At 43.5% G+C, this 27,757-nt stretch overlaps 2 protein-coding genes across 3 annotated transcripts in view; one reads left to right on the plus strand and one right to left on the minus strand.

Moving 5' to 3' along the window:
- The first annotated feature begins 1,828 nt into the window (after positions 1-1,828).
- RFXAP (regulatory factor X associated protein) lies at positions 1,829-7,865 on the plus strand. The gene is given in 4 exon segments (XM_052671033.1): positions 1,829-1,862; positions 1,865-2,460; positions 4,627-4,734; positions 6,361-7,865. Coding segments are annotated over 4 exon segments (849 nt in total). The 3' UTR covers positions 6,472-7,865.
- A 5,377-nt stretch (positions 7,866-13,242) lies between these two features.
- SMAD9 (SMAD family member 9) overlaps positions 13,243-27,757 on the minus strand; it is a 39,888-nt gene continuing 25,373 nt past the window's right edge. For both annotated transcript variants that reach the window (XM_052671027.1, XM_052671026.1), the window contains exons 6-8: positions 27,007-27,228; positions 22,368-22,624; positions 13,243-17,801 (exon numbers count right to left, since the gene is read on the minus strand). In XM_052671027.1, the coding sequence (XP_052526987.1) occupies positions 17,658-17,801; positions 22,368-22,624; positions 27,007-27,228 (623 nt within the window). In that variant the 3' untranslated portion in view covers positions 13,243-17,657. The remainder of the gene's footprint in view (positions 17,802-22,367; positions 22,625-27,006; positions 27,229-27,757) is intronic.

A 27,757-nucleotide genomic window follows, 5' to 3' on the forward strand; every position in this document is an offset into this window, starting at 1 on the left:
GGCTGCAATGAGGTCTCCCAGGCACCTTCTCCAAGCTAAACAAATCCAATTCCCTCAGCCTTTCTTCATAGGAGAGGTGCTCCAGCTGTCCAATCATACTAAAGTAGTTTACTTAGAAAATATTTGTAAAGGTACAAATTGGGTGAACATGGTCTCAGCTGCTCAGATGAGTCTTGTAATAGCTAAACGCGTCCACAAGTAATGCTGAAGCGAGCTAAAGTGATAATCCATGCCCAAACCAATGACAGGATAAGAAAGCTGGAAGTTGCAAGTAGTAGAATGGTGGCCATTCTACCCCATTTTCATGATGCCCTGTCATCTGAAATCTGGGAAGAAGACTCTCTAACTCATATGTGGTGTTAGAAAACAGCATTCCTCTATTCCTCATGACATGTACCAGGTGACCTGACAAGCAAGCATGCCTTTCCAGAGTTCAGGTTCTATATTTAAACCGTTAAGATGTACAGATGCAGTACACTGGCATACATATTCATTCTTTTTCATGGTCTCATAGATACATGCTAATGTTCTTTTGGGCATGCTCAGTGATATCTAGGGTGATCAAGCGCCCACCTACTTCTTCTCCCTTTTCACCATCAGCTTCATCACTGAAGCCTTTGACCCACTTCCATCCACTTTTCCCCAGTCTGGAAGATTCCCACTGCTTATTAGGCCATGGTGAGCTACTTTTTAAACACTGTATGCGAAACTGAAGGAAAATGTCCTTGCACGTTTTAAGGAAAAAGATAGAAATACACTATCGTGACACCAGTGCTTCTCATGAGGCAAAATCATTGAGTCAGAAGATAAAAGTATTCTATTATGTCCCTTGTGCAAAATTATTGAGGAAAAACAAGACTGTTCATCCCCTAAAGGTGAAGTGGAAAGTTTTAGACTATCATGGATTCATTTTGCTAATGTACTGGTTCTTAAACTAACACACTAATCCCTATTGCCAAACAAAGCAACCTATATAAGCCCCATCTGGAGTACTGCATCCAGGTCTGGGGCCCAAAACACAGAAAAGATGTGAAGCTGTTGGAGAGGGTCCAGAGGAGAGCTGCAAAGATGATCAGAGGGCTGGAGCATCTCCCCTAAGAAGACAGGCTGAGGGAACTGGGCTTGTTTAGCCTAGAGAAGGCTGTGGGGACTCCACACTGCAGCCTCCCAGTAGGGATTGTAAAAAGGAGGGGAATCAATCTTTCACTTGGGTGATAGGACACAGGGGAATGGTTTTAAGCTCAAGGAGGGAAGGTTTAGATTGGACGTCGAGGAGAAGTTTTTCACAGAGAGAGTGGTGAGGTGCTGGAACGGGCTGCCCAAAGAGGTTGTGGCTGCCCCATCCCTGGAGGTGTTCAAGGCCAGGTTGGATGGGGCCCTGGGCAGCCTGGCGTAGTATTAAATTTGGAAGTTGTTGGCCCTGCCTGTGGCAGGGGGGTTGGAGCTTCACGATCATTGGGGTCCCTTCCAACCTAAGCCACTCCATGATTCTGTGATTCATAAGGAGGCAAAGTGGCAACACAGCAACATCTTTCAGTACCCCTCTCCCGCTGGCAGTGGCCAGCGAGCAGGGCTACAAGCAGTCAAGGGACGGTGCACATGCAGTTCCTCATCAGGACACCCATTTCCACACGCATGCTAGCGAGGCCTGCAGCAAGACAAGGAACTGATAAGCCCAGAGCACACCAACTGCTGCGATAGCGCGGAGAGGCGGTTCTTCACCCTAGAGCAGCAAGATAATACTCCAGGACACTGCCCAGAAGCCCTGCCAGCCAGGAGCCTTTCCACTGGCGAACAAGATGGCGCCACGCAGGCGGCCCCGGCGTGCATGCGCGGAGAGCGCGGGACTGCGGCGCCTGCGCGCCAGGGCAGCTGCGGGCTGAGGCGCCGTCGGGCGCGGCGGGCTCGCTGACCGGCGTCCTGCGGGCCAGCCCCGCCGCCGCTCCCCCGTCCTCCGCCTCCTCGTCCGCCTCCTCCTCCTCCTCGCCGCCGCAGCTGGCGCTGCTCGTGATGCAGCCGTGCGGCGGCGAGGAGGAGGCGGCGGCGGCGGCGGGAGGCGGAGTGCTGCCGGGCGCCGATGCGCCGCTGCCGCCGTCCGCCACGGGCGGCCTGATGCTGTTCTACGAGCTGGGCCCCGGCGACGGCGAGGCCGAAGCGGGGGAGGAGGAGACGGCGGCGGCGGGCGGCGAGAGCACGGCCAGCCCCGAGGAGCTGGAGGAGGAGGAGCAGGCGGCGGCCTCCAGCGGCGAGGCGGCGGCGGCGGGCGGCGGCTGCAAGAGCTGCACGTACCAGGGCTGCAGTGAGACCACCACGCAGGTGGCGAAGCAGCGCAAGCCGTGGATGTGCAAGCGGCACCGCAACAAGATGTACAAGGACAAGTACAAGCGCAAGAAGAGCGACCAGGCCTTGGGCGGCGGCGGGGCCGCGGCGGCCAACGCGGGGGGCGGCCCCAGGGCTGAGGTGAGGCGGGGGGCCTCTGGAAAAGCGGCACAGCCAGCGCTGCCTGCTTTGTGCCTCGTCCGCAGTGTTTGTTTTGCAGCGGGAACTCGTGTGCTTCTGTCTGCTTCCCCTTTGCCGTTCTGTGAAGCGTCTCCAGCTCCCAAGTTGCTACTCAGCCTGCGAGGCAGGAGGTTCCAGGGAGGCATCTTTGCAGCCTTAAGGAGACCTAATGAGCGGGAGGGGAAATTAAGTTTTTACGTGGGTACTTAGCGATAAGACACGGGCAGACAACTTTAAGCTAAAGAGTGGGAGAGTTAAGTTGGATGTCAACCCTTCACTGATAGGGTGGTAAAGTGCTGGCACAGCTGCCCAGAGAGGCTGTGGGTGCCCCATCCCTGGAGGTGTTCACTGCTGGGTTGGGTTGCACATTGGGCAGCCTGATCTAGTGCTCAATTTAGTAGCTGGCAACCCTGCCTACCGCACAGGGGTTGGAACGTGATGAACTTTGAGTTTGCTTCCAACCCAAGCCATTCTGTGATTCTACTTCTTAGTTGAGAAGAAAAAACAACTGTTGCATGCAGTTACCAGGATGCAGGTGAATTCTGGGTTTTCATACTGGTACAACTTTATTACTCCTTTCCTAATGATTCAGCATGATCAGGCCACAAAGTGGCAATACAAATGCTTCCTGTAACTCAGGTGGCAATGTGGGAGAGGTATACAATTTGAGCTTAACCCACATGTAACAGTGGGTTAAGGTTTTTTGGTCTGTGGTATACAGTAGTGATTGCTGCACGTTGGGAAACAGAGGGCCTGTTTCTCCCAAGTTGGTTGGAATGTAACAATTTCAAGGCCTGAACCTGTAGAAGGAAGCAGGATAGCAGAACTTCTTATAAGGACATGTGGTCGAGACAAGGGGAAATGGCTTTAAATTGGGAGAGGGTAGATTTAGACTAGATATTAGGAAGAAATTCTTTGCTGTGAGGATGTTAAGACAGTGGAACAGGTTGCCCAGTGAGGCTGTGGATGCCCCCTCCCTGGAAGCATTCAAGGCCAGGCTGGATGGGACTTTGAGCAACCTGGTCTGGGGGGGGTGTCCATGCTATGGGGTTGGAACTAGATGATCTTAAAGGTCCCTTCCAACTCAAACCATTCTATGATTTTGTGTTAGTGCTAAACTTGGTGCACTGTTTTGTTGCACTGGTAGTATATTTTTTTGGATTTAACAAGCACCTCTGGAATCAGATTCTTAATAGAGGTTTTAATTCTCACCTTTGTGGACAGGATTGAAGTGAAAGACAGTTGGGTTAGATGATTGTTTTGTTCTGAACTTAAGCTTTTCAGGTAGAAAGGAAGTATTGACAGAGATTTGTAAGGATGAGGAGGGTGTTGGACAGGAGGAGAGAAGTAATAGAAAGCCAAAAAAGATATCCTAAGTTGTGAATGTGATCTGCTTAAGGTTAACATGACTGAAATTTTCCAAAGCATGAATATTTTCTCTGTAGAACGTCATAGAATGTCTTCATAGAATGTAGCTCTAATTTGTAAGTGGTGGTTGTAGAAGGAACAGGATAAAATGCAAATGAAAAGTATGTAAATTTTATTGTTTCTTGCATGTGGCTTTGACAGGTCCATGCTAGTATACTGAAGTATGTTTTGTTTTGCTATTAAAAAAACTGTCACTTCCACCCAACTGCAAATGCTAAACGTAATTCACTTACACAAACGACTGAAGTGTTGTGAATAATTTCACTTACAAGAAACACAATCAAATTCAGGACATGAACTAACCATAGTAACTTAGGATCATAGAATCCCCAAGGTTGGAAGGTAGATCTTCAAGATCATCCAGTCCACCTGCCTGCCTATCAACAGTATTTCCCTCTAAACCATGTCCCTCAGTACAACATGAAATGTTTTTAAGTACCTAACTTGGTTTGTTTTGAAGTTTAGAAGACTAACTCATCTGTATTGCTGGAGCATTCTCTGTGGCTGATAGAACAGTGAAGATAATGTGGAAAGGAAAAGAGATCAGATGTTGAATAAATACAGTTGCGTTCTGTTGCTGTTTTCCTCTGCAGATCAATAAGATGAGCAGATTCTTTACTCTTAAGATTCTTCAGCAGTAAAAAGTAAATGTATGATACCAGACTCACTTCTCTATTTTGTTTTGTCTTTAATGCTCAGGATTGTGTTGAAGGTTCAGTTTCTGCCTCAAAACAGAGAACAGGCTCCCTTGGAGATCGCCCAGCAAGACCAACTCTTTTAGAACAAGTACTGAATAAAAAGAGACTGGTAAGTTGTGTTGTCTTAGAGGAACTCAGATACACAAAGGTGGTGTAGCACTGTTTCGCTGTCACCGTTTGGGAAGGATAAAGTCAGTTCAGTGATGCACGTGCATATTTTCAGATTTGAAATATGTTGCAGTTCAGGTGTCTGACTGTGCTGCTGCATGAAATGCAAAGGTTACTGAATTTATTGATTGTTGGTTTGGTAACTGAAGTTGAGGGGTTTTTTGTTGTACTAAGTAGGTTTTAATTGGTTAACCCACCTTTTCTGTAAAGTTTCAGATAAACTTGAAGAGTCCCTACACTGTTCTGCAAACTCTGCTGTTGTGAGTTTGGTAGGCTTAGTGTATCATAAAATTGAATACTGTTTGTTGGTAGAACAAACTGAGCATACTGTATTGCTGTATTACACGTAGAGTGCACGCATGGCATAGGTTATGTTTTGAAACACTTGTGTTGTTTCTGTAAGTCTTCTTAAAGAATTGCCCCTAATGAAGGGGAATAACTCAGTACTTAACTATTGTTTGGGCTTTGTTATTGCAGTTCTTTCTACTTCATTGGTTTTCTTACAGTCTCCTTCCAGAAGCTAGTAGAACGGTCTGCCTGCTCTCTGCTAGCAGTGCAAAGCAGTTTTAGAATTCCTGCAGCCCTTGTTCAGAAACTTTAAAGAAACATCAGAGAAATCTTAAGTATACAGACTAATTTTCTCCATCGGTAGCGGGTGTTTGGTGTCACACACTACTGGTGTTTTGCACCAGAGGCTGCAGCAGTCAGGGTAGTAGAATGGGGAAGAATTCATTGAAATGCTGTAAAACAGCACTACCCTGTGCAGTGAAGTAACTTGAAAAAACTAACAAGCTATGGAGAAGCAGGCTGCACATCTGTTAGGTGAGACAATTGTTGTTAGTAGTCTTACCTATTCGGTGCACTTGGAGGTTTAAGTTGTCTGAAGAATTGTTGTTTTCAGCTGTAGCCTCTGCAGAATCGCTTTGTAATAGCATAAAGTTCTCTGCCCTTACCTGGAAACTTCTGGTCCCTTTAACTGTAAATCTGAGTTGCAGGGTCGCAGTACCTGATGCAGTGAGATGTCCATCACGTTCAATGAACAGCCAGCCTAGGGGATTAATTTGACTGAAAAATAACCCTTTTCCTGCTTTATATTTTGGATCACTTCCAAACTTGATTTGCCATTTGGCCTTACAAACACTTGTGTTGCCACCTTGCAGGAATGAGAATGAACAGTGTTCATTGGTTGGAAGGCAGGCTGTAACTGTTTGGAAAGGGTTGAGCAGTGCTCTTTGCAAGTATCCATCTGCAGCTTTAGGCTTGTTCCTCTCTTTCCACTTGTTTCAGCAAATTTCTGTTCGTTCACTGTAAGCTGGCTTACAGGGAGTTCATTCTTAAAATCTCATGTCCAGTGATAATCGGCATCACGATTAGCAGTGGAATTTCTTCAGTTGTATTCATTTAACCAGCTCCTATTTGCCTTTCCCATTCTAGGTTAGAAGGTAAGATGCAAACAGTTTTAGATACTCTCATCTTCTGACTTTTTTGTGTTTTGTAATTCATCACAAAGGTTGATATTTCAATTCTCTGATTCCTTTAAAGTCAAGTCTGCTTTCTTGCCTTGCAGTCCCTGCTCAGAAGTCCAGAAGTAGTGCAGTTTCTACAGAAACAACAGCAGCTGTTAAGTCAGCAGGCTTTGGAACAACGGCAGCAGCAGTTTCAAGGAGCACCTGGGTAATGAGAACAGATCATCACCTGCAGATGAGTCTGGTACTGAAGGAGAAATAGGATGTATATTTTCTTCAAATATAAAAAATGTAAATGTTTAAAGGAAAAGTAAAGCTGCTGTCATGTATTTTACTTGGTTCTTGTTTGCACTTTGACGTTTTGAGCTGCTTGGGTGTCTGCAAACTTGTGAGCAAATTTGGAGGAGTATTTTTTGATTCTTTTTAAAACTTGGTTTGATTTTTCTTTTTAATGGAAACTTGTTTGTATCAGTAATGTTCAGCTGTACACCCTTTTCCTACCAAAGTCTTCCACTAAATTAACATTTTTCTATATGAAGATTTACTGTTAAACAAGTCACTCTTTGATGACAATCATTGAAGGAAATCAGTTACTTTCTATGGAAGTTGTGAAATAAAGTCCAATTTGAGCCAGTCCTGTGGCATGACTTAACAGCAATTCCTCAGGGATATGAGAAGCTTATATCCAGTATAATCTTGCACTAAAGGCTAAAGACAACATGCCATCAAGAAGTCAACCAGTGGCTCAGAAAAGCGTAAATCAGGTGATCCTCCTGCTTTGTATTCATTATATGCAAGTTGAGTAGGTTTGAAATGCTTCACTGTCTGTGCAAAGCATGTAAAGGAATGTGTGTTCAAAATCTCCAAATAGGAGAAACAGAAAAGTGCTTTGGAGAAGAGTCAGAGATGCAGTGTATGCAGTGGAGAGTTGGACCTTGTTTTGTGAAGTTATTTTGGAGGACCAACTTGTAACACATCCTCATTTGTGAGCAAGTTAAAGCTTTTAACTCAAATGCTTAAGGTTTTTAACAGCAAATGCCTCCAAAATGTCAGATGGGATTGTGCATTTGTTGTCCTTTCTCTTCCAAAAAAGTATAGTTAAATTATGGTAGTAAGACAACCGATAGCTAATCAGCTCAAGTGCTGGACTTCTCAGGTTTTCAGCCAATCTTGCAGTTGATTTGGTAAGAATCCTAACACCTTATTTAAATAGTGAATCCCAAGTTTTGTATTAACCCTTATTTCCTAGTTGAAGCTATCTGAGTGGTGGAGGTGCTTATTGAAGTACATCTTTGATACTGCAGCAGTTTGATCCGCTGAATGATACCTGTTCAGGAGTGTTTGTCAGTCTTATGGGTTTTTATAAGCTGTGCTTTTTGTATGTATAAAAACTGTTCAGTAGGGATTTTTGTATTCAGCATTGTGTAAGTCGTTCTCTAAAAAAAGAGATCCAAAAATTTTGTACTAGCAGTTCTGGACCAATAAGTGTTTGAGTAAATCTATGTGTTTTATTTCTTTTGTTTGTTGTTGTTTGGTTACATTTGTATGTTGCTTTGTGTTTATTTTCTGTATTAAAATGGCTAGCTCTGGCTAGGTGATGTGAAAACTGTTGTGTTCTCACTCTAAGGTTATTTTAGCATGTTTGTGAAAATGTATAATTTCAGCCCATTACAAGGAAGCACTTGTTTTGTTGTTCTAGATGGTCATCTTAGGAAAGCATGTAGGCCAACAGCTCTGTCTGGACGCTTCTGAAAAATGAAGTAGTCCCAGGTACCCAACTTGGCCTCTGCCAGTTTCACTGATAGTTATTTTTCCTCTGCTGCTCTCCCATTTCTGGTTTTATCACATTATTTGCCATTATTAAATTCTCAAGGAATTTGTTTCAATTATTTCTCAAGAAAGATACGATGTAAAAGGTGCTCTAAGAGCATTTGCTTTTACTGGATGAACAAGAGTGATTGTAATGAAATGATTTCAGAAATTTTAGCTGGTGGCGTCCCTCTGTGTCTATTTAAAACCAATTAATTCTTCATTATGTTACATTCATTGTACCATATATATTATATTTTTGGAGGCACCACACTTTCAACTTTAAAAATATTGCTGCATATAGTCTTGTAGTAGTTGGAGTCCTTACTTGTGACTTTTTTTTTTTTCATTGCAATTGTATCTGTATTCTTTTTAATCGTGGATTTTTTTACTTTCTTCTATGCTTTTCTCTGCATTTCTTAGGAACTAATACTTGGAAAAAAGTGCTCAAGTTTCCTCTTCACTAACAGAAGGAGAAAAACACCCTCTGTTTTATGTAATACGCTTGCCTCTGCAGATAGGAAGATGTGCTGTACCACCAGTAGAAGCCTTTTTCTGAAGAAAGGAGCATTCTTCTTGCATCTAAACCAACCCAGTATTAATAATCTAATGAGGAGGGCCATTTAAGATGTAGTTCAGGTTGTGGGTTTTTTCTCATTTTTGCATATTTATAAGTTTGTCAAACATGGGATCTTTTGGAATGAAAGGTATAAGCCACTTTAAAACCTATAGTAGAATTAGGTAGTTGGACCTGGAGTGGCCTCCTCACCCACTTGGGTTTTGAACACTTCCAGGAATTTTTGCAGCTTCTGTCAGTGGTGTTCAAGCACCTTCAGAGCTTTTTAAAACCACACGTGGACATGTCACTCATATCACTACTCAGTTTAGCACCGTTTATCCAGTCCATATATAAGCAGTTTGACTAGGTTATTCCAGGGTGTCATTTCAAAGACCTTGCAGAAGTCAAGATGCACACTGCTTGTTCCCTCTCTTGCTTGCAGAGAGAGGTGTTGCATTGTGGATGGCAGACAGCTGGTCTGCTGTCATTCACCTGTGTATAATTGCTGTTCACTCACAGTGCTGTCACATATGGGCTTGGAAATAGCTTTGAGGAGAATCTGCCCTTTTCAGGAAATGATGTGAGACAGCAGCTTGTAGTTTCCTGGATTCTTCTTTCCCTTCTTGAAGATGAGTGTAATCTTCCTTTGTCTTACGGTAACAAACCTCCCCCGATCACTGTGACCTTTCTGAAATGATAAGAGTGAGGCCATGCAGTGATACTGGCCAGCTCTGCAGCATCCTTGGTGGCATTTCATCTGGTCTCATGGATTTGTGCATGTCCTGAATAGTATAAGCATTCCTAGACTGTTTTCTCTTATGGATTCTGCTTCACGTACACTGCTATGGGGCTTGCAGACCAGGGAGTGTAGAGGACAAGCTTTACCAGGAAAAACCAAGAGACAAAAAGAACCAAGTAAGTATTTCAGCCTCTTCTACATCCTTTGCCTGTAGGTGTACTGCCCACTGAGCAGTGGACCTGTGTTTTCACTGAGAACAGAAGTGTGAAGTGGAAAACAACCACAAAAGGAAAGCTGAATCTATATTACTATAGGGACAAGTAGCTTTCTAGGATGAAATTTGTTTTTAGATGATTGTTTTGTTTTGATAACTGTAGATGAGATATCTGATGTTGATTTCACAGCAATTACTTATGTCAGTTTCTCATGGAAAAAATTTTCACGTGCCTGCCTTAAACTTTGAAGTGCACATGCATCTGAAAATCAGAATGTAATGCAGTGCCTGAATGTCTTAACAATAGTAAGCTACGTAGGCCTATTTTGCAAATGCTTGTAGAGCCCAGCTACCTTTTATCTGGTGTAGTGCAGTTATTTAGTATAGCGTAGATGTGCACTGTTCAATTTGATTTTATTAGGTTTCAGATAGAAGGTAAGTTATAAATGAAGGTGGCAGTAAATCTGGTTGAAACAGCCATGCCTGGACAAGCTTTTGTTAATCATGTACCACTGAAACAAGCAGTTCAAATGTCAGCTTCTCCACTTTCACCCAACTTTGGTATCTTTCTGAAAACCAGCTAAACACATTTTGTTGAGTGCAATGATACCTTATATCTGTTCTTCTCACAGAATCGCAGCCAAATTGGAAGGGACCTAAGAGATCATCGAGTCCAACCCCCTGCCAAAGCAGGTACCCTGCAATAGGTCACACAGGTGGTTGCCCAGGCAGGTCTTGACTCTCTCCATAGGAGAGTCCACAACCTCCCTGAACAACCTGTTCCAGTGCTCTGTCACCTTTAACATAAAGAAGTTCTTCTACATGTTAATGCAGATCTTCCAGTGTTCAAGTCTTAGGCTGTTACTCCTTGTCCTATTGATACACACCATGAAGAACCTGCATCACTTATTTGCCTCCCGCCTCCTTTGAGATATTAATAAGCGTTTATCAGATCCCCTCTCAAGCCAAATGAGGTCTAACAAAGTGCTTACACTTCTGTTTTCCCCCTTAATATTTTGTTTGGGCAGGGGCCATGGACATTTGCAGTTCCTAGTTTTATGGCAGGCTTACGTTACCTACTTGGCAGCTGAATTCAGTATGCCTTGGGGCACGGCCTGTCCTGCTGCAGCCTGGCAGGTAAGAACCTGCTAATAGTTTCTGTCCTCATGTTCAGCCCATAGTTGAGATACAACACTCATAACAGACAGATGGACACACACGCACACACGCTCAAAAAGATAATGCATTTACCAGCTTTCACATAGCACTTACCCGAGTGTGAGCATGGCTATCTTGAAGCTGGTGTGCTTGCTTAAATGGTGGGAGAGGGTAGAAAAGGGGCACAGGATGATATTCAACTCTGAAAGCGTGGGTAATGGCAGAACAAAGCGAAATGGCTTTAAGTTGAGGGAGGAAAGATTTAGTTTGGATGTCAGGGGGAAGTTCTTTACAGAGAGAGTGGTGAGGTGCTGGAACAGGCTGCCCACAGAGGCTGTGGATGCCCCGTCCCTGGAGGTGTTCAAGGTCAGATTGGATGGGGCCTTGTGCAGCCTGGTCTAGCATTAAACGTGGAGGTTGGTGGCCCTGCAGGTGGCTGGAAGGTTGGAGCTTCATGATCTTTGAGGTCCGTTCCAACCCTGGCCATTCTGTATGCTTTAAAACAGTGTTTAATAAGGTAGTTATCTCAAAATAAATGCAACTTGCTGAAGAGAGATGTGCATCTCAGCAATCCTGTATTTCTAATGGTCTGTGATAGCAGTGCCTTGCAAGCTGGTGTAGACATCAAATGTGCTGGTAGCTGGGCTGTCCCGTTTGGGCAGTGTCAGATGGGATTTTCAGGTGTGTGACCCAGCAGTGTCAACACAATTTCGAGACCATTTTCTGTTCATGTTTCTGCTATTGTAGGACATAAATAATGAATTTTAGGAAAATTAAAACCTGACTTGTATAGCAAAGAACATTTGCCTACATTTTTCCTTCAACCTGCACAACTGCAAATCTGTCTGATCAGGTCGCCTCTTCTCAAAATAAGCTGGACCACCCTCCTGAATCTTCAAATCTACCACAGCAGAGCTAACGAGGGATGCATGTACTTTATACCAGGCAGATTTTACGCCATTAGCATTTTCAGTCCATTTATGTATTAGCATCCCATTTTGCTGGGGCATCCCACTGATCCTCAAGATCCATAAGTCTTGTATGAATAAAGGCTTCCTAAAAGCTTCAGTTTCCAAAGTCACTGGTTGTCAGGTGGGGACTACAGGTTTCCAGAGCCAATCGCTTTCAAATAAGAAAATAGGAAGGAACAAGACAGAGTTCTTAAATCAGAAATAACTTTATTAACAGTAAAACACAAGACGTGAATAATCCCTTTTACAATAGAATAGTTCCAGCCAAAGAAAATGGAGTGTGTTGAGAAGTGTGCTGTTCAAACATCAGGCTAAATACGTTGACTTCAGGATGCCTCAAATCAAACGCACCAGGAGGAATGCTGGAGAACATCCACTTGATTAGCAGTGGTGGTATTTGTGTGTCAGGGCATGGGGCTGATAGAGGACACTGAGCTGCCCCAATGCCTTGGGCTCCTGAAACTAAGCACGTCTCTGAGATATTTTGTTCACAAGAGGCAAGAGTCCAAGTAGCTTTATTTACACAGTGATCCACTGTGTTCTTACAGAATCTCACTAACTGTGAATGCTACTTACTTTCTTCTAGGTGGTGAAGTTTTGCCTCAACTGTGATGGAAAAGAGAGGGCAGAATAGAAGTGGTACCATTAAATCTTTATGTATTTCACAGTTCTTTTCTGCACCAGGCTGTGATAGCTAGTACTTCACACAAAAAACCCCACACTTCACTCAAATCCACCATTACAACCCCTTGGCTGCATACATTCCTGCAGGATTATGGCTCTATCAATCCATACCAAGGCCTGTTTTTTCGCTTTCTTGTCTAACTTCTCAGCACAACTTAAATCACAGAGGTGATTCTGAAATGACAGATTAAACTGCTAACACTGAGTTGTCTGAAGAAACATGCTGTGATATGCTTAGCTTGTACTTATAAAGTATTATAAATAATCAAAAATTGAACTCCAATTGCTTGAATAAGTAAAAAAAAATATCTAGAGGTGCCTTCTCTCTGCTTGCCATTATGTTTGTTCTCTTGCTGTCTTGTTTGCAAAGCATCTCTTGGACATAACTGTGAATCAGTAAGATGTAACACACCTCAGCATCAAATGATCACTTTGAAACAGACGATGTGCTTGCTGCAGTGGAAGTGCAATGGGTCAGACTACCAATTTTTCTTCTAGCCTTTCTTTGCTGATGAGGTCTGTATTTAAAATGACTAACTGGTTGGTCTATTTCTTTCTATGCTATTCATATGCAATATTATTTGAAGATTAACACGGACTATAAAATAGCAGCATTCATGGATAATAAAAACACTATGACTGAAGATCTAAAAACTGTTCACAATTAGCTGCAAATGTTCACATTGGCTATACTGGAAGAGTAGTTGACTGGAGGACATAGTGGTTATGTTTGTCTTTCAGAAGAGACATGACCTGCCTCATTACCTGTCATAGAATCATAGAATGGCCTGGGTTGAAAAGGACCTCAAAGATCATCTGGTTTCAATCTGCCACGGGCAAGGTCACCAGCTCTGGTGCAAGTGGAGGTGTGCTCTTGGTTGGACTTACGCCTTACTTCCCTAGCAGGTAAGTGTGGCACCGGCATGGTGATGCAACATGAAGCATACCTGAGCAAGCTGAGGTGAAACAGGCAACAGGATTCTGGTCACTCCTGGCCGCTCTTGGAGCTCCCGTGAGTAGGTGATGGTCACAAACTAAAGGCTGCATCTTATGCTGGTGCATATTATGTGCAATACTAGAGAGACACTGAGCAATTTCTCTCCACTGAGCAAAGACTAAATGCCCACTCAGGCTTTCAGCACCAGAGAAGTCGATAAAGAGCCATGTACTTGAGACCCCTTCAAAGTCTACTAAGGCCTATCAAGTTCCTTGATAGTTTGCATCCAGCCAAGGAGCTGACATGTCTGCCTGAGCAGCCTCTGCATATCCAGTGGTTTGTGCAGTACTGCTGAGACTTTGACTTGCAGCACTTATCAGCCAGGGATGCGTGCCAGAAGCAAGGATGAAGGATTAGACAAAGCTGTAGTCACAAATGCCTGATTTGCTCCATTTTAAGAGCTATGTGATGGGATGATGTTTACAATGAGAGATGTATCCAGTGCTGGTTTTATACTCATGAAACATTAATATCTAACAACTCTGTCCTGCACTGAACTCTTGCAGAAATAGCTGAGGGTAAATAAACATGCTTCATCCTGACACTGTCTCCACTAACAGAGAACTCCTGCCTGTGACAACCAGTTACCACTGAACGTCTGCACAGAGACACAGAACGATGTAAACCAGAAGGGATCTCTGGGACACCCACTCTGACACCCTGCTCAAGGCAGAGACCTCTCCAAGGAGGCTGCTCAGGCTGTGGGAAGGCTTAACACGGTGCTTGCTGGCTGAGTTCTCTGTATGGGGGGACCTGAAGGGAGGCAAAGCCTATGCTGCACTTCTGAGTGCTCCAGCCATCGTATTGATTGTCTGTTGCAGTGCAACTCTTGGGCACAAGGAGAGCAGCAGTGCCATTGGAATGGCAGCATAAGACCTTCAGGCAGCATAAGACCTGCGTCAGTCCCCTCTGGATGTGAACGGCACATTAACATTGGTGCTGCAGATGAACTGGCAGCAATTAGGCAGTCTCTTCTCAACTACTTAATAAGAAAACAAGAGGTCTGAGTACCATGATGGATGTTCTTTATGCCACAGCCTGACCAAACTCCCATCGCTGCCTGCTGATGCATAGTACTTCTCCACAGAAACCTTCAACGGGGTTTGACGTTGATGACTCAAAAGACATTTAAAAAAATCTTCCTTCAGCTAAGCAGTCTCCCTGTAAGTGGTTTTAAATCCCTCAGGAAGTCCATGTGAAAAGCTTGGGTATTAATGAATGCCTTTAAAGGCTATAAATTGAATACACAGGGTGAAGGGTTCATGAGGATCTTGAAGCACAAAAGATCTCCTTCCAAAATGGGGAGGCATTACAGTGAAATACAAAGGTACCTTGCTGTAAATTATGAGAAACCTGAATTTGTAATTCGCATACTAGAGAAGACTCTGAGGGTCTTTCAGCAATAAGTTAAATGATTTGTCTCATCTTACTGTAGGCATTTAAGTAGGTGAGAAGTGCACTCCAGAAATGCCTGCTTCTTTCCTTTAGGAGGAAGGGCACATGAAGGTGACAGCCTTTAATAAGATGCACACATGGACTGCATAGAGTCCAAAGGGCTACCTGTGTGAGGACTGCTGCGAGAACAGAAATACAGGAAAGGAAAAGCTGTTCTGAATTTACCAACTTGCATTTAAAAAACAAAGACACTCACTGAGGAGGCATCATTACCAGGCTGTAAGGCCACCTCCCCACGGGCTCACCTCACCTCCTTCTGGATGCACCCAGTGCAGCAGTCCGTCTCTGACCATGTGTTCCCCTTACACACAGCTGGCAGGCAGAAGAATGCTCAGGGTGCAGTGTATCTGATCCACCTGAAAGACCTCATGATGAGATGAATGATGCCTCAGAAAGAACGCTTCTCTTCACTGTCTGCACTTCTTCCTCTGCAGCATCAGCAGGAAACTGGGTTCTGGAACTGCCCAAGAGCAGTGCACCTTTAGCACAGCCACCTTTGCTCTCTGGGAGAGAAAAGACAATGCTGGTGATGTCCAACGGGCTTCTCTTTGTGTGAGAAGGGGAGCAGGTTTCAGCTTAAGAGGCAAAGAAGAATTTAGGACGAAGAGCAGTGCTAGATCCTGGACAGAGGAGCTGATTTCTCTGTCGTTTGCTGCTAAATAAAGGGATTAGCAATTTGAAAAGCACAACTGGGGAAAGGGCACAATGGACACCCTGAAAACAATGGTACCAACAGCTAAATATAGTGACACTGGAGAGCAAGGGAGCTGAGAACGTCTGGTTCCAAACCCATCTTTCTTCAGTCTGCTAAGCAGTAAATGGCATGTCTGAAATTTGGGTGGGACCTTTGTACTGGAATCACTGCCACAGGTCATGCTTTTCCTACTCCACACTAATGATGTTAATGGCAAATGGTGACAGAATACAGTTCTTCATATGTATGAACTTCCTATAAACCTGCAATTCTGCTTGAACTTAACAACCATCTGTCCTCCTGTGCCCTGCCAATGCTGGAGGCAGCTGATGGTGTGCTTAAAGGAAGTAACTCCTCTGTTTTATGCATTCTTCTGCTCTGTTCAGAACTGCCACCTCGTAGCAGGCATTATATAGCATCTAAAAGACACAGAAAGTACTTCCAGTGAATATTACTTGGTTTGCCTATGTAATGTACCTGAAGATTTCACGCATTCTCTTGTAATTAAGCAGTAACTTGTGTAGCACCAGATACTGTGTGAGAAGAAAAGAAATATTATGTAGAACATATTTTTCTCAGTGTAATTCTAGTGTGTGAGATTTGAGAAGTTACCATTCTTGTTGACCTTCAATGCAAAGCAGTTTTCAGGGGCCTGTTATGCTCGCAGGGAAATAATCCTTTACCCTTTCAGCAAGGTAAAGGGGATCATCAAAATGCAGCACTGTTTCCCATGGCTCACCAGATAAGAACAGCACTTGGAAAGGCTGGCTCTGGGGATGACAGTATGGACCATAATTCCTCCTGCTTACAGGTCCACGGACAAGGAACTGTTAAAGCTTTACACATAGACACACTCTTCTCTTGCTTATGGCTTATGCTGCCTCACCATCCTGTGCAGGCAAGGCCACAACACCACGAATGCTGAAGCCTCTATCCAAGATGAGAAACCATCCATGGTATTAACAAAATGCCAGGAGCCCCTCTGCCAAACCAGGGCACTGCAGTCAGATCGAGGACTGGCACAGAGCAGGGCACAGCCTGGCTGCCTCTCACCTCCTCCTCACTGTATCTTGTGAGCATGGGCCTTCCCGTTCCCAATGCAGACTGTCCTGAGCTCCATGATGATATCATTTCTCAGTTCTTCAATGCACACTTCATTTCCTTTTCCTGAATCACAGTTCAAGTCCCTTTTAGACGTACCCTTGGTATCAGCACAGTAGTCTAACTACAGATAGTCCTAACTTCAAAACAAACAACATCAATACTGTATAATGGATAGGATTCAGTCTACATGCCAGACACATATGTAAGTATGTACGTACTTTGCAAAAAAAGCACTGGAAGTTAATTAGATTTTAAACTTCTAGGCATATACTTCAAATTTTCTTTTTTTTCTTAGGAGCTTGTTGCTTTTCAGTGCAGCAGTACCATAAACTACTGTGTTAAGTGTATTGGGCTGCTCAGATGTGTCCAGAATGCTCTGACAAGGCACCAGAGCCAAAAGCATCCCAAGGGCTCTCTCCTCCTGCCAAACCCAGGGGTCTCAGCTCCTCACAGGATCTGTGGTCCCACAGTGCTTTGCAGTACGGAGACAGACTGGAATTGCTGTTTAATCCTTCAGTTCACTGGAGAAAAGTCTTCTCTATGCTTAAGTCCTGTGCACCACTTAAAGTCCTCTCTCAGATCTGAAGTTAGGATGTAAAATGAATACAAATGGTGCCAATATCTGACTTTTGTTGCCTGCAGAAGGGTGAATTTCACCTACTAGGAACAGCAACAGCCAGGTTTCTGAATCCATGTGAAAGTGCTGAGAATTCTCACCGTTTACTGGCTTGGTTGGGGAATGAAGGTGCTCACAGGAACTGCTTGACACTTTTGCAGGATCTTGGCTTATTTTGAGAACAGATATGCTACACCTGAATTCCTATACTTATTGTACTGGCATCAGAATAACTAGAAACCACAAAACGTAGCATGAAAAAAAAAATAGGAGAGTAGACTATGTATAGATATATTTACATCTGCATACATCTACATATAGAAGCTTCTGTTCACTGGAAATCCTATAAGCCACTGCCTGCAATAGCATCCATCCTAAGGGAATTCTAGAGATGATTCTTAAGAGACGGAAGAGATGGGGTTATGAGGTGAGCCCATCTGTGTCAGAACCTTATCCAGCCATTGCAATGGTCCATGCAGGTGGATCTCAATCCAGCAGGGTGTGCTTGTAACATCTTGGCGATGATACTCTGCTCCCCAGCCCTACAAAAACACCAGAGGACCAAAAAGTGAGTCTTTAAAAAAAGTGCATCAGTAAATCATAAATTCAATGCCACTGGTCTAGGATAGCTACAGGTAGTCCACCACCCAGCCCACCAAGATTTAATGCTTTGTCCCAGGGATAATTTTCTCTAAAAAATTAGCTCCTTTGAAAGTATATTACTATCATAGTTAACAGGAACTCTGTACTATTGAATTAAAAATGCTTCTCCACACTTCCAGCTGGCGAGGAATGGGCTGTTTCTGAGTCTGGCTGCCTGCAAACAGCCCACAGGGAATGGTCCCCGCTGTTTGCATGCTGAAGACGTGCCCGGGAAAGTCTGCCAGGCTGTTTTCTGCACAGACAAAAAGCAGACCAGGCCCTGTCATAACACTTCAGCAGGACTGGTAGTGTTCCTGGGCACTGCTTCATTCATCGTGAGAGAACCCTGCACATCTGAGACTCTAGAAGTTGTATGTATTTCTCAAAGTCTTTGGAAACTTCCAGCAAGGTTCCCTTATCCTCATTACTTTTAACTTAATTAATGCATAGACATTTTCCATAGGTTTTCTATCCTTGAACACCTTCTCTTTTCCTAACAGAATTCTTGCCTGTCTGCCACAGGAAATCCTGCAGTAATTTCTCCAGATTTTTCTGGAAGATAAGGGACATGGAGCTCCTGTCAGAAGATGAGCACGTGGTGTAGGCAAGGAGAAAACAGAAGCAGGAGTGCCTCGATTCAAATGGGCACAGTGTCTGCTTGTTAAGCAGGCAGCCAGTCTGCCAAGGTTTGATACATTGATTTTAGCCACCGATGTGAATTCCTAGAACAGTGTGACGGGGTTAACAATGTGCCATTGGACTTGATCAGGTGCTTTTACGAGCATAGAAATACAGAAAAGAAATGATAACATTCAGCATCCAACCCCAGAGAGTTACCTCTTGCCTCTTTCCAGCCCAAATGTAGAAGCTTTGAATTGTGATGCATATGCACAGTACCATTCTCTATGGTTTCACAGCATTGCAAAGGAGAGCCCAAAGTCTTACAGCCAACTGGCTGCATCATTAATAAATGCTGAATTCTTCAAAGTACTGGGGCTGCTAGAAGCCAGTCCTCTAGAAAACCAACCAGAAAACTAGGACCAACACCAATTAGATGCTGCAAGTGGCCTAGATAAAATCCATTTGTACTTAATGAAGAAGAGGCAGAGAACAGATGAAGATGTGAACCTAATGAAGCCCAAAGAGTGCTTTTAATCGGGAAGCATTTTTCTGGCCTTCAGAACATTTATCAGGCTAGAAGGCGCTTGTGTTCGCAGGCACCTCAGATAAGCATTCTGGAAATGTTCGTATAAAATGCTACTCTTCAAGTGCTGTCATGCTTCTGACTTGATTAAGAGTCTTAATTACTCAGCTGCATTGAAGATACATGACCTAAGGATAAGAGTCAGAGGAGATGTTGCACATCCCCTGATTAGCAGGATGGAAAACCTATATAGGAACAGTAATTACAGGTTGCAAACACAACCTGTCTGATTTTGAGAGTTTGGCAGTCTGTGTAAGTGACTGGGCATCTCCCTCTGCTGGCAGCTCTCAAACACTTCCAGCCTCCTTCCTACTGCCTGTGCTGCCTTCCTTGACTGGGACTGGGGCTGTCAGAGGGTAAAATGCCCTGGGGAAGGACTCCCCTGTCATCCCACAGATCACACAGCCTCCTGGAGTGTAGGACAGCCCCAGGGCCAGAATGAACTCAGAGGTGGAGCTTTTCTAAGGATGGAATAAAATAAGAACCACTCGCAAACCTGTGGTGTTATCTTGCACAGAGGATGGGAAGAGAAGCCCAGGGCTCACATAAGGAGTCCAGAAATGAGCTTTTCACAGGGAAATGAGCTGGGGAATCCTGCTGCTCCTGCTACACCTTCCCAACCTTGTGCAGGTGACAGCTCTCTCCAGCCTGGGTAACTAGTGATAGGACAAATTCCTTTAAGATTGTGCCAGAGCAGTTTAGGTAAGATATTAGGAAAATTTTCTCCTCAGAATGAGTGGTGAGGTATTGGAACAGGCTGCCCATAGATGTGGTGGAGCCACCATCCCTGGACATGTTCAGAACTGTGTAGATGTGGCACTGAGGGACGTTGTTTAGTGGCTATGGTGGTGATGGGTTGATGGTTGGCATAGATGATCTTAGTGTTCTTTTTCAACCTCAATGATTCCATTCTATTCTGTGATTCTGTGGTTTTACCCTCTGGCCAGCTCCAGCTCCAGCCTTATGTGGAGGAGTAGGACCAAGCCTGCTGGGTCATACCCTCAGCTCCAGAACTTGGAACAATGTGGGAGGGAGGACACTGGGTTCAGTTCTCAGTTTAGTGGAGAACTCTGATCCTCTGTTTTGTGCATCAGGTGTCTCCTCAGTGGAGAAGGGACAACAGCTGACCTTGTTTTGTTGGGTTTATCAGCAGCGTTGTGTGGATGGCAATTATTACCTGCTCTCCCTGGTGATCCCTGCACATGTGCCTGAGAGTCGAGCTCCTCTCAGCTGCTATAAGGGCATGCTAGGGGTATCACAGAGGAGAGGAGCTTCACTTCCCTTTTTCTCATGTCCTGCCTCCAGAGAGTGGCTCAGTCCTTGCAAGCTTCTCATGATCTGGTGCATACCCAGCCCTCCCTCCCAGCTCAAGCATTGGTTGTGTAGGAGTTTGAGACCAGCAATCTGACAGACAACGTGCTCCTCTGCCCACTGCATACCCCTGCCCAACAGTATTTATGACCCAGAACTAAATACACCAAGACTCACACACTTGGGATATAAATCATTTGAGAAGAATGAGTACAGGAAAGAGTTTTTGTGGGCCAGGAAGAGTCTAGTTGACATTTGCATAATCATGTTCCAAAGGTCATGGGAAAAGGTTCAAAATAACTCTGTACGCTGGTCTTCTGGTGCCTGAGGCACTATAGTGGCTGCTGTTGTTTCAACAAAGCAAGGTGATAATATAGCAGCAATATTATTTAGTGCATCAATGCCACCACTTTTTGCTGCCATGCTGGGCTTGGAGGCAGATAACACATCAAAGAGACTGCCCCTGAGTTGCTGAGATAATGAAAATATTGCATAACTGGCTATACTGCCTTAATAAACAACATGCCCATTCATGTCTTCCATTAAAGAAAAGGCTGCTTGTTGGGTTTCTTGCTTTCTTTTTTCCCGTAATGCTTGCGTGTGAACAAGATACCAGTTCCTTCCCAAGAACAAAGCAACACCATGGTCACAGGTATGGAGATCATGGTTTGGACTCTAGGGAAAAGTTACAGGGCATTCTTAATGCTCTCACAGTTATGCAGATGGGTCCCTAGGGACGGCTGGAAAGAATCAGAACCAGAAAGCTGTGTGGGACTCAACTCATGTGCTTTTCAGAATATGGAGGAACTGAACTGAACTATGGAAGAACAGAACTGGGCTAGAGCCTCAAGTAATTTTGTTATATCTTAGATGTGAATTCAATTGGCTTGACTCACTCATTTGTTTGGAACCAAATCTGCATGATGAAAGGACACACTCAAGCCATTTCTTTTGGTGTCTAATAGGACCAACTTGCTTCTAATGGTGCACCTTTCCTAGTTTGCAGGCTGAACATTGATGTCAGCTCTTCCCAGCAGCACTATAGGAAGTCACAGTCTAGTATGTCTGTAGTCTTGAAGCATTCACTATTCTCTGAAGTTTAAGTGCTACAACAGACACCGAAGTAAATCCTGAATACTAAAAAGGGTCAATAAATATTCTAGTAAGAAGGCCATTTGGAAGATTCAAGAAACTTCCACAAAGACCAATATATTGCACACAGAGCAATCACATTGCAAAGTTCAGATTTCAAAGACATGGAAACTGCAAAGGCTTTGGTTGCCTACTATCTCTTCTAATCAGGGGAAGATCAGTTGTTCTTTTGGGCATTGTATTCTGCTCACAAGAAGATCTTCTGTTTGTGTGACTGCCAGTGTGAATGCCATCAGGAATTAAGATAATCTCGAGGCAGGGATCAGACAGGTGGCAAACAATGACTATTCCCAACAAGCTCAGTGGGAAGACCTAGTATTTCTTGACTGACCATGTATATACGAGTTTATAGTAATGGTGACTGTAAATTTGACTAGAGACATAAAGACCTTTTTTTTTTTTCAGATGTGTGGCTCGATCAAACTCTATTGCAAAACAGTAACAGTAAGAGAGGTCACAACTGCCTAAGTGCTTTGTTTACACACTGCTAAGCTCACTGCTAAGCTGAACTCCTTATGCAGTCAGTGGGGCTTCAGTCTCTGCTTGGTTTTTGTATGAATCTGTAAGATACTTTATTTCTAGAGTCCATGAAGTTCTTAGGTTGATCACAGAATCTACTGATTTTTAGTACCTATAAGTTTAAGGCAATACTGGAGAACAAGAATTCTGGATTGCGATTTGCAGTTTGGGTGCATATCTCTACTTGGGAAGGATTTGATATGGTCTAGTTTTGCACTAAAGCTAGCAAGTGCTGGCATTCTCCTTTTCATAAAGGCAAGAGAAAACAAAGAATCCTTACTTTAACAAAGCTCATTCGAATCGTACACATCTTCGTCAGCTCATACACTACTTCAAAACCATGATTGACTGATTGGGCAAGCAACTGGGCAAAGAGCTGGTTGTTGAAGATCTTGAGGCTGCAGCCACTGGGGATCTTGCAGACAGTGGCTGGGTGGAAACCATGCTGATAGTTACAATTGCGGCTCTGCACGAAAATACTGCTGTCACTGACACATTCAGCATACACTTCTCCACCAACATAATAAAGATGAACACCTAGAAAAAGAAAACAAGACAGGTATTATTTCTCCATTGTTTACAACATGTTTTATTTCAGTAACTTGGTTTGGTACTCTGAATTCTTTAACTATTTAATTGGTGTGGGCATATAAACCCACATCACTCCAGGAACTTAGTGCCATATAAAAGACAGAAAACTTTGTCTACATCCCTATATCTGTACAAGGGACCCATCAGCATTAAAAGGAAATTATCAAAAACAATATCTCAAGGTATGAGTACAGGAATAAAATTCTTTATCTCCCTATTAGGACTGGATTACTTCTTTAATTCAGTAGCATGGTACTTTATGACACACACATGCACATACACACACACACACAAATGTCAAACATATGCCAGCCATGTTAAAGTGTGGATCAAATCTGTTAAAGAACTGACAAATCTGTTACACATTACACATCCAAATCTATTGTGCTCTATCACCATTGAGCACACACACGCTGACCAAGACCCATTTCATTGCATGCTACGCTCTACTACAAGGTCTTGCCACATGCTGTTCAAACACACATGGTGTGTACTTCAAGTCATACAGAACCACGTGTTTACATTTGCACGACCCTGACTTACTCACCAAATCCTTCTTGTTAAATGCAAACTTTATCAGGAAAACAATTGATCTGGTGAACTTCTTAGTGTCCAAGTGACTTACAAACATTAACTTTCAAACTTTCACCACATCTTGGAAAAAGGAAGATGGAAGCACTTCCATCCATTCAAGGACTCTTATCCACCCAGATGTCTGCTTGTGTGAATATATATGTGAACTGGTGTAAGCATTTTTTTCTTATCTGGTAGATGAGAGGCAGTGTGACCAGTCGATTCACTCCGTCCACCGCAGGCTGCAGGCTCACAGCCAACTCAAAATGATGGAAGTCTGAGCTGGTGCAGTAAAGGCTCGCTCTTCCCCTGCTCTTACTATTTCTTCCCACACCTGCCTTCAAGCTGCAGCAGTGTCTGGGGACCAGGCAGTCACCCAGATCAGGGAACTGAACCCAGTGAAAACTAATAAACTTAAAAACAAAGAGAACAAAACAACAACAAAGATCTATTTGCAATGAGATCTTCTTCAGTGCCAGCATGGCAATAGGGAACTAGACTGCTTAAATGTGAGCAAGAAACCACACCCTGAAAGGGACCGAGTCACCCTGTGAAGATACCTAGACGTTCAACCTTCCCATGGCTAGATTAGGGAAGATTAACCTCTCCCATGAGCAAGAGAGGTGGAAGAACCCTGTTCTTTCTTCTCATAAAAACCACCACTAAATAAAAATAAAATTCTCCTTTCTGTTCCCAGAGATGGCATTCACACCTTTACATACAAATGCACATGTTCACAGAGTCTAAGTGTAATGTCTGCAAAGCCAGTGATAACTATGCTTTATTAATTCAGTTGTAATTCGTTTTATTCCTGTTGTCTTTTGTACAAAAATGACTGGTTACATATTCCCAGTCTCTGTTCCTGATTCTGTGGTCATGACAGCAAGGGACAGCAGCACATCCTTAAAAGAAAAACAGCCTCTGAACAGGAGTGGGAAAGACTGGGGGAAAAGCAGGTTGAGTGGGAAAAGGATCTGGGAAAAATATGCTCTCCCAGACACTTCCAGTGTGACTCAGACAAGAACCTCAGTCTGTCTTCAAGCCATCACTTGAATTCTACCTCTATGTACCCATGAGATCTCATATTAAATGTGAGGGGGTGTGGCTCACAGCACAAGCTGGTACTTCACTGAGAACACAGGTGAGACCACAGCTCCATTAGACCGACCAGTCAGCAGCTTCAGATGCACACAGAGATGCATCTGCTATGATTTGACCAATGTTTTCTTTCCATCCCGTGGAAGGGGAATGAAAAGGAAGGACACTGATAGTAAAATCACAAAGGTTTTGGCTAACACTGATGGAGACCAGGTAAATTCCTGAAATAGACTGAGAAGGAAGACAGGAAAGGAAGGGAAGAATGAGGACACATGTTCACCTCCTTCTGAATCTTCAGGTGTGATGACTGCTTTAGAGTGACTGCACTTCTGGGTGCTAAAGTGCGAAGCTTTAAGGGCTACATTTTCACACTGAATAACTAACTTTCAAAAAACAAAAACAAAACAAAACAAAAAAAACCAAACCCAATGCTTTCAAAGGCATTACCAAAACTGCATACTACAATAACAAAAACACCAAAGTCATTCTGAAAGTGGCTCTGATTTTCTTTTTCCTTGTGGATTCTTAAAAAAGCAATAAATACAGCAGTAATGAAATGTTAGTGAACATTTCCATTCTTCTGCTATTCACTCACTGGAGACAAGCACCTTGAAGAAGCCAACCAGCTGAATGCATATTTGTAAAAGACCAAATCCAAGGCCTATATGTTTTAGCAGGATTTCACTGCCCTCTGCAGAAACTGGAGACTCAGCAGGTTCCAAGCATCCAATTCTTTTTGACTCTCTGATCAGTAGTCTCCTTTTTGTCCTTGAAGTCTTACTGCTGAAACAGATCCAATTGCTAGTAGATGTTGCATTGTGTTCTGGATTGTTTTTAGCTTTGATGTGGTATTTCCAGGAAACCGTTTCACGCTGATACACTAGATGACAATTCAATCGCATATCCTTATCCTACTGAGCTAATCTTGTTTACTCACTCCTTTTTCTCCCTTGTTAACATGTGACAATTGTATCAATTTCAGCAGCTTTCATCTGTCCAGTGTGCCTTTGAACTACACACTCTTGGAGTTGCTCTGTGCTCTTCTGCAGGCCCATACTGGTGCTACTTCTATTCCACTTAAACATGTTTTCTTGAGATTTGCATAAACAGAGAAGAGTATTAACATTGAGGATCTCAGGTATACTAAGCTCCTCTCTAGGCAACCTGCTCCCTTCCCTTGGGCAGATTCCTAGTGTAAGACTTAAAAGAACTTTTAATCAATGAAGACGCATCTTCAGATTTGAAAGGATGAAGACTAGCATAAGCATTTACCTCATATTCTTCCTGTTCTGTCTCTTTGTATTTTGGGGCAGAAATTCACAGGATGTAAGATCCTCAAATAACAGCTTTGACTGGGATTTTTTGTTGTTCTTCTTTTAGGGCCGGGCTCAGCTTTGATCTATACCCCTTTGGCAGCTTATGCTGATTATGCTGATTGAGAAGCTTTGCCTTGTTTTCTGAGTAAGTTAAATCTAGATGTACAACTCATTTCCACTGCTCACATCAATTTACTGGAGTAGCATCACACCACCTTCACACTTTTGTAACACAGGTACTTTTTTTCCTTCTGGGGAAAAGTGTGAGAGCTGAGTACATCTCTCAGCCTTCAGATTCACTGTTGTTTGTAAAAACTATGTCACATTTGTCTCAGACCTTCCTCATACTCAGTCATTTAACACTAAGCTATCAAGAGTCAATTAAAGTATTGCTCTAGGCCCAGGAAATGAGGTGAGATTGACAAGATAATAGGAGTGAAACAATTAAGAGTTAATTAGCCCAGTAGGGAATCCATTCCCAGGATGCTACTGGTAAGAGGCTGGTCTGGCAAGATAATGAGTCTAGACTGGATATAATAGAGGAGGCAAAGCTTCAACTGCACAGCGAAGTGACCAGTGCAGGGCTTCTGTCTCACTGCCACAAACACTAATAAATTCTGGGAGAATATCAAGCCCTATCCTACTCTCGCAAGCTGGGATGGAGTGAGTGTGGCCATGTGTATCCAGGTATGGTCTCATCCTACTTGTCACCAATAGCAGACGATCTTGTGTGCACAGGACATGCACGCACCAGAAGTGAAGCATACAAGGAGAACTGCTGGAGGCAGAACCCAAGACTTCGAGTTACCAGTGAGAAGTTGACATGGCAGGGAATCAGATTGGACTGATTTCCTTACGTTGCTAGGGGAAAAAAATCTATAAAGGCAACTCTTGTACAGTTTTTCAACTAAATAACTCAACTGCTAAGTGTTTCATCCATCTCCCTTTGTTATTTGGTGGTAGAAGAACCAGCCCTGAGGCACCAGCAATTATCCTTTTAGTGGCATTTCAATGGCAATATTCCCAGTTGCTAGAAGCTCTAATAAATAAAATGAAAATACATACTGCTAAATTAGAACTTACAACTATAAACAACATTTTTCTCTTTGCCGGCCAAGTAAATAGCTTTTGTAAGTAGATACTCTGCTGATTGTTATTCAGTCAGAAAAGAATCAACTCCCTCTGCTTCAGAAATAATCTCAGCTTTGGTTTTAAGAAAAGTATATCAGACAAATCAGCCAGAATTGTTAACGGCTTGAATTGTTAACGGCCAGAATTGTTAACCATTGTACGGTTCTCCTGAGCTCTGAATATTCCCAAGGAGAAGGAATTTGCTCTTACCTTTTCCTATGTGTCTCCTGGTGTTTTCAATGGTAGAATTGCGGTTTACATTTGAGAGCAGTCCCAGGCAGAACCTGTTTTTGTTATTTGAGGGATCTGTAAATCCATCTATAAGGATACTTCGAGAGGAAGCCTGGAAAGTCTCTCCTACCCTGTTGTTGAGTTCATAGTAGGCAACAGAGCACCAGTGTTGTGGTTCCTCATAGCAAACAGGCCGAAAATCTGTAGGAAACAAAATTAATTAGCTGCTGGGGTCTTAGTAGTATTCTTTCAGACAATCATTCTCTGTCTCTTTTCCTCCCTTCTGTCCCTCCCACGCCCCAGCTCTTCATCTAAACAGTCGTTAATGTCAGACAATCTCAAAAGCAGCTTCCGCTTCTTAATGTTATGACCAAAATGTGCAAAAGCTGGTACACCAGTTTAACTATGAGTCTTTGAGAAGTCCCACTTGTTCTCAAAAAAGCGGTAACCCTAACGCATTAAATTAAGCACATGCTAACATTCCTTGCTGAACTGAGGCCCAATCTCTACACTGAGAGTAGTAGGGGATACATCCGCTCTGCACACCAGCAGGAGCTAGGGATGACAGGTGGGCTCAAAGTAAATCAAAACTGAGACAAGTCTTAAGTCTAGTATCAAATGCTGGAGTTCAGAAGTAACCCATCTATTTCTCCCCTCCACCTTTCTTTCTTTGCACGCTTTGAGGCTTTCCACTTCCGTGTGGGTCTGTAAGTAGAAATCTCATCTCATT

The sequence above is a fragment of the Tympanuchus pallidicinctus genome, unplaced genomic scaffold (assembly GCF_026119805.1).
Source record: "Tympanuchus pallidicinctus isolate F22 unplaced genomic scaffold, pur_lepc_1.0 scaffold11, whole genome shotgun sequence".
Classification (NCBI taxonomy): Eukaryota; Metazoa; Chordata; class Aves; order Galliformes; family Phasianidae; genus Tympanuchus; species Tympanuchus pallidicinctus.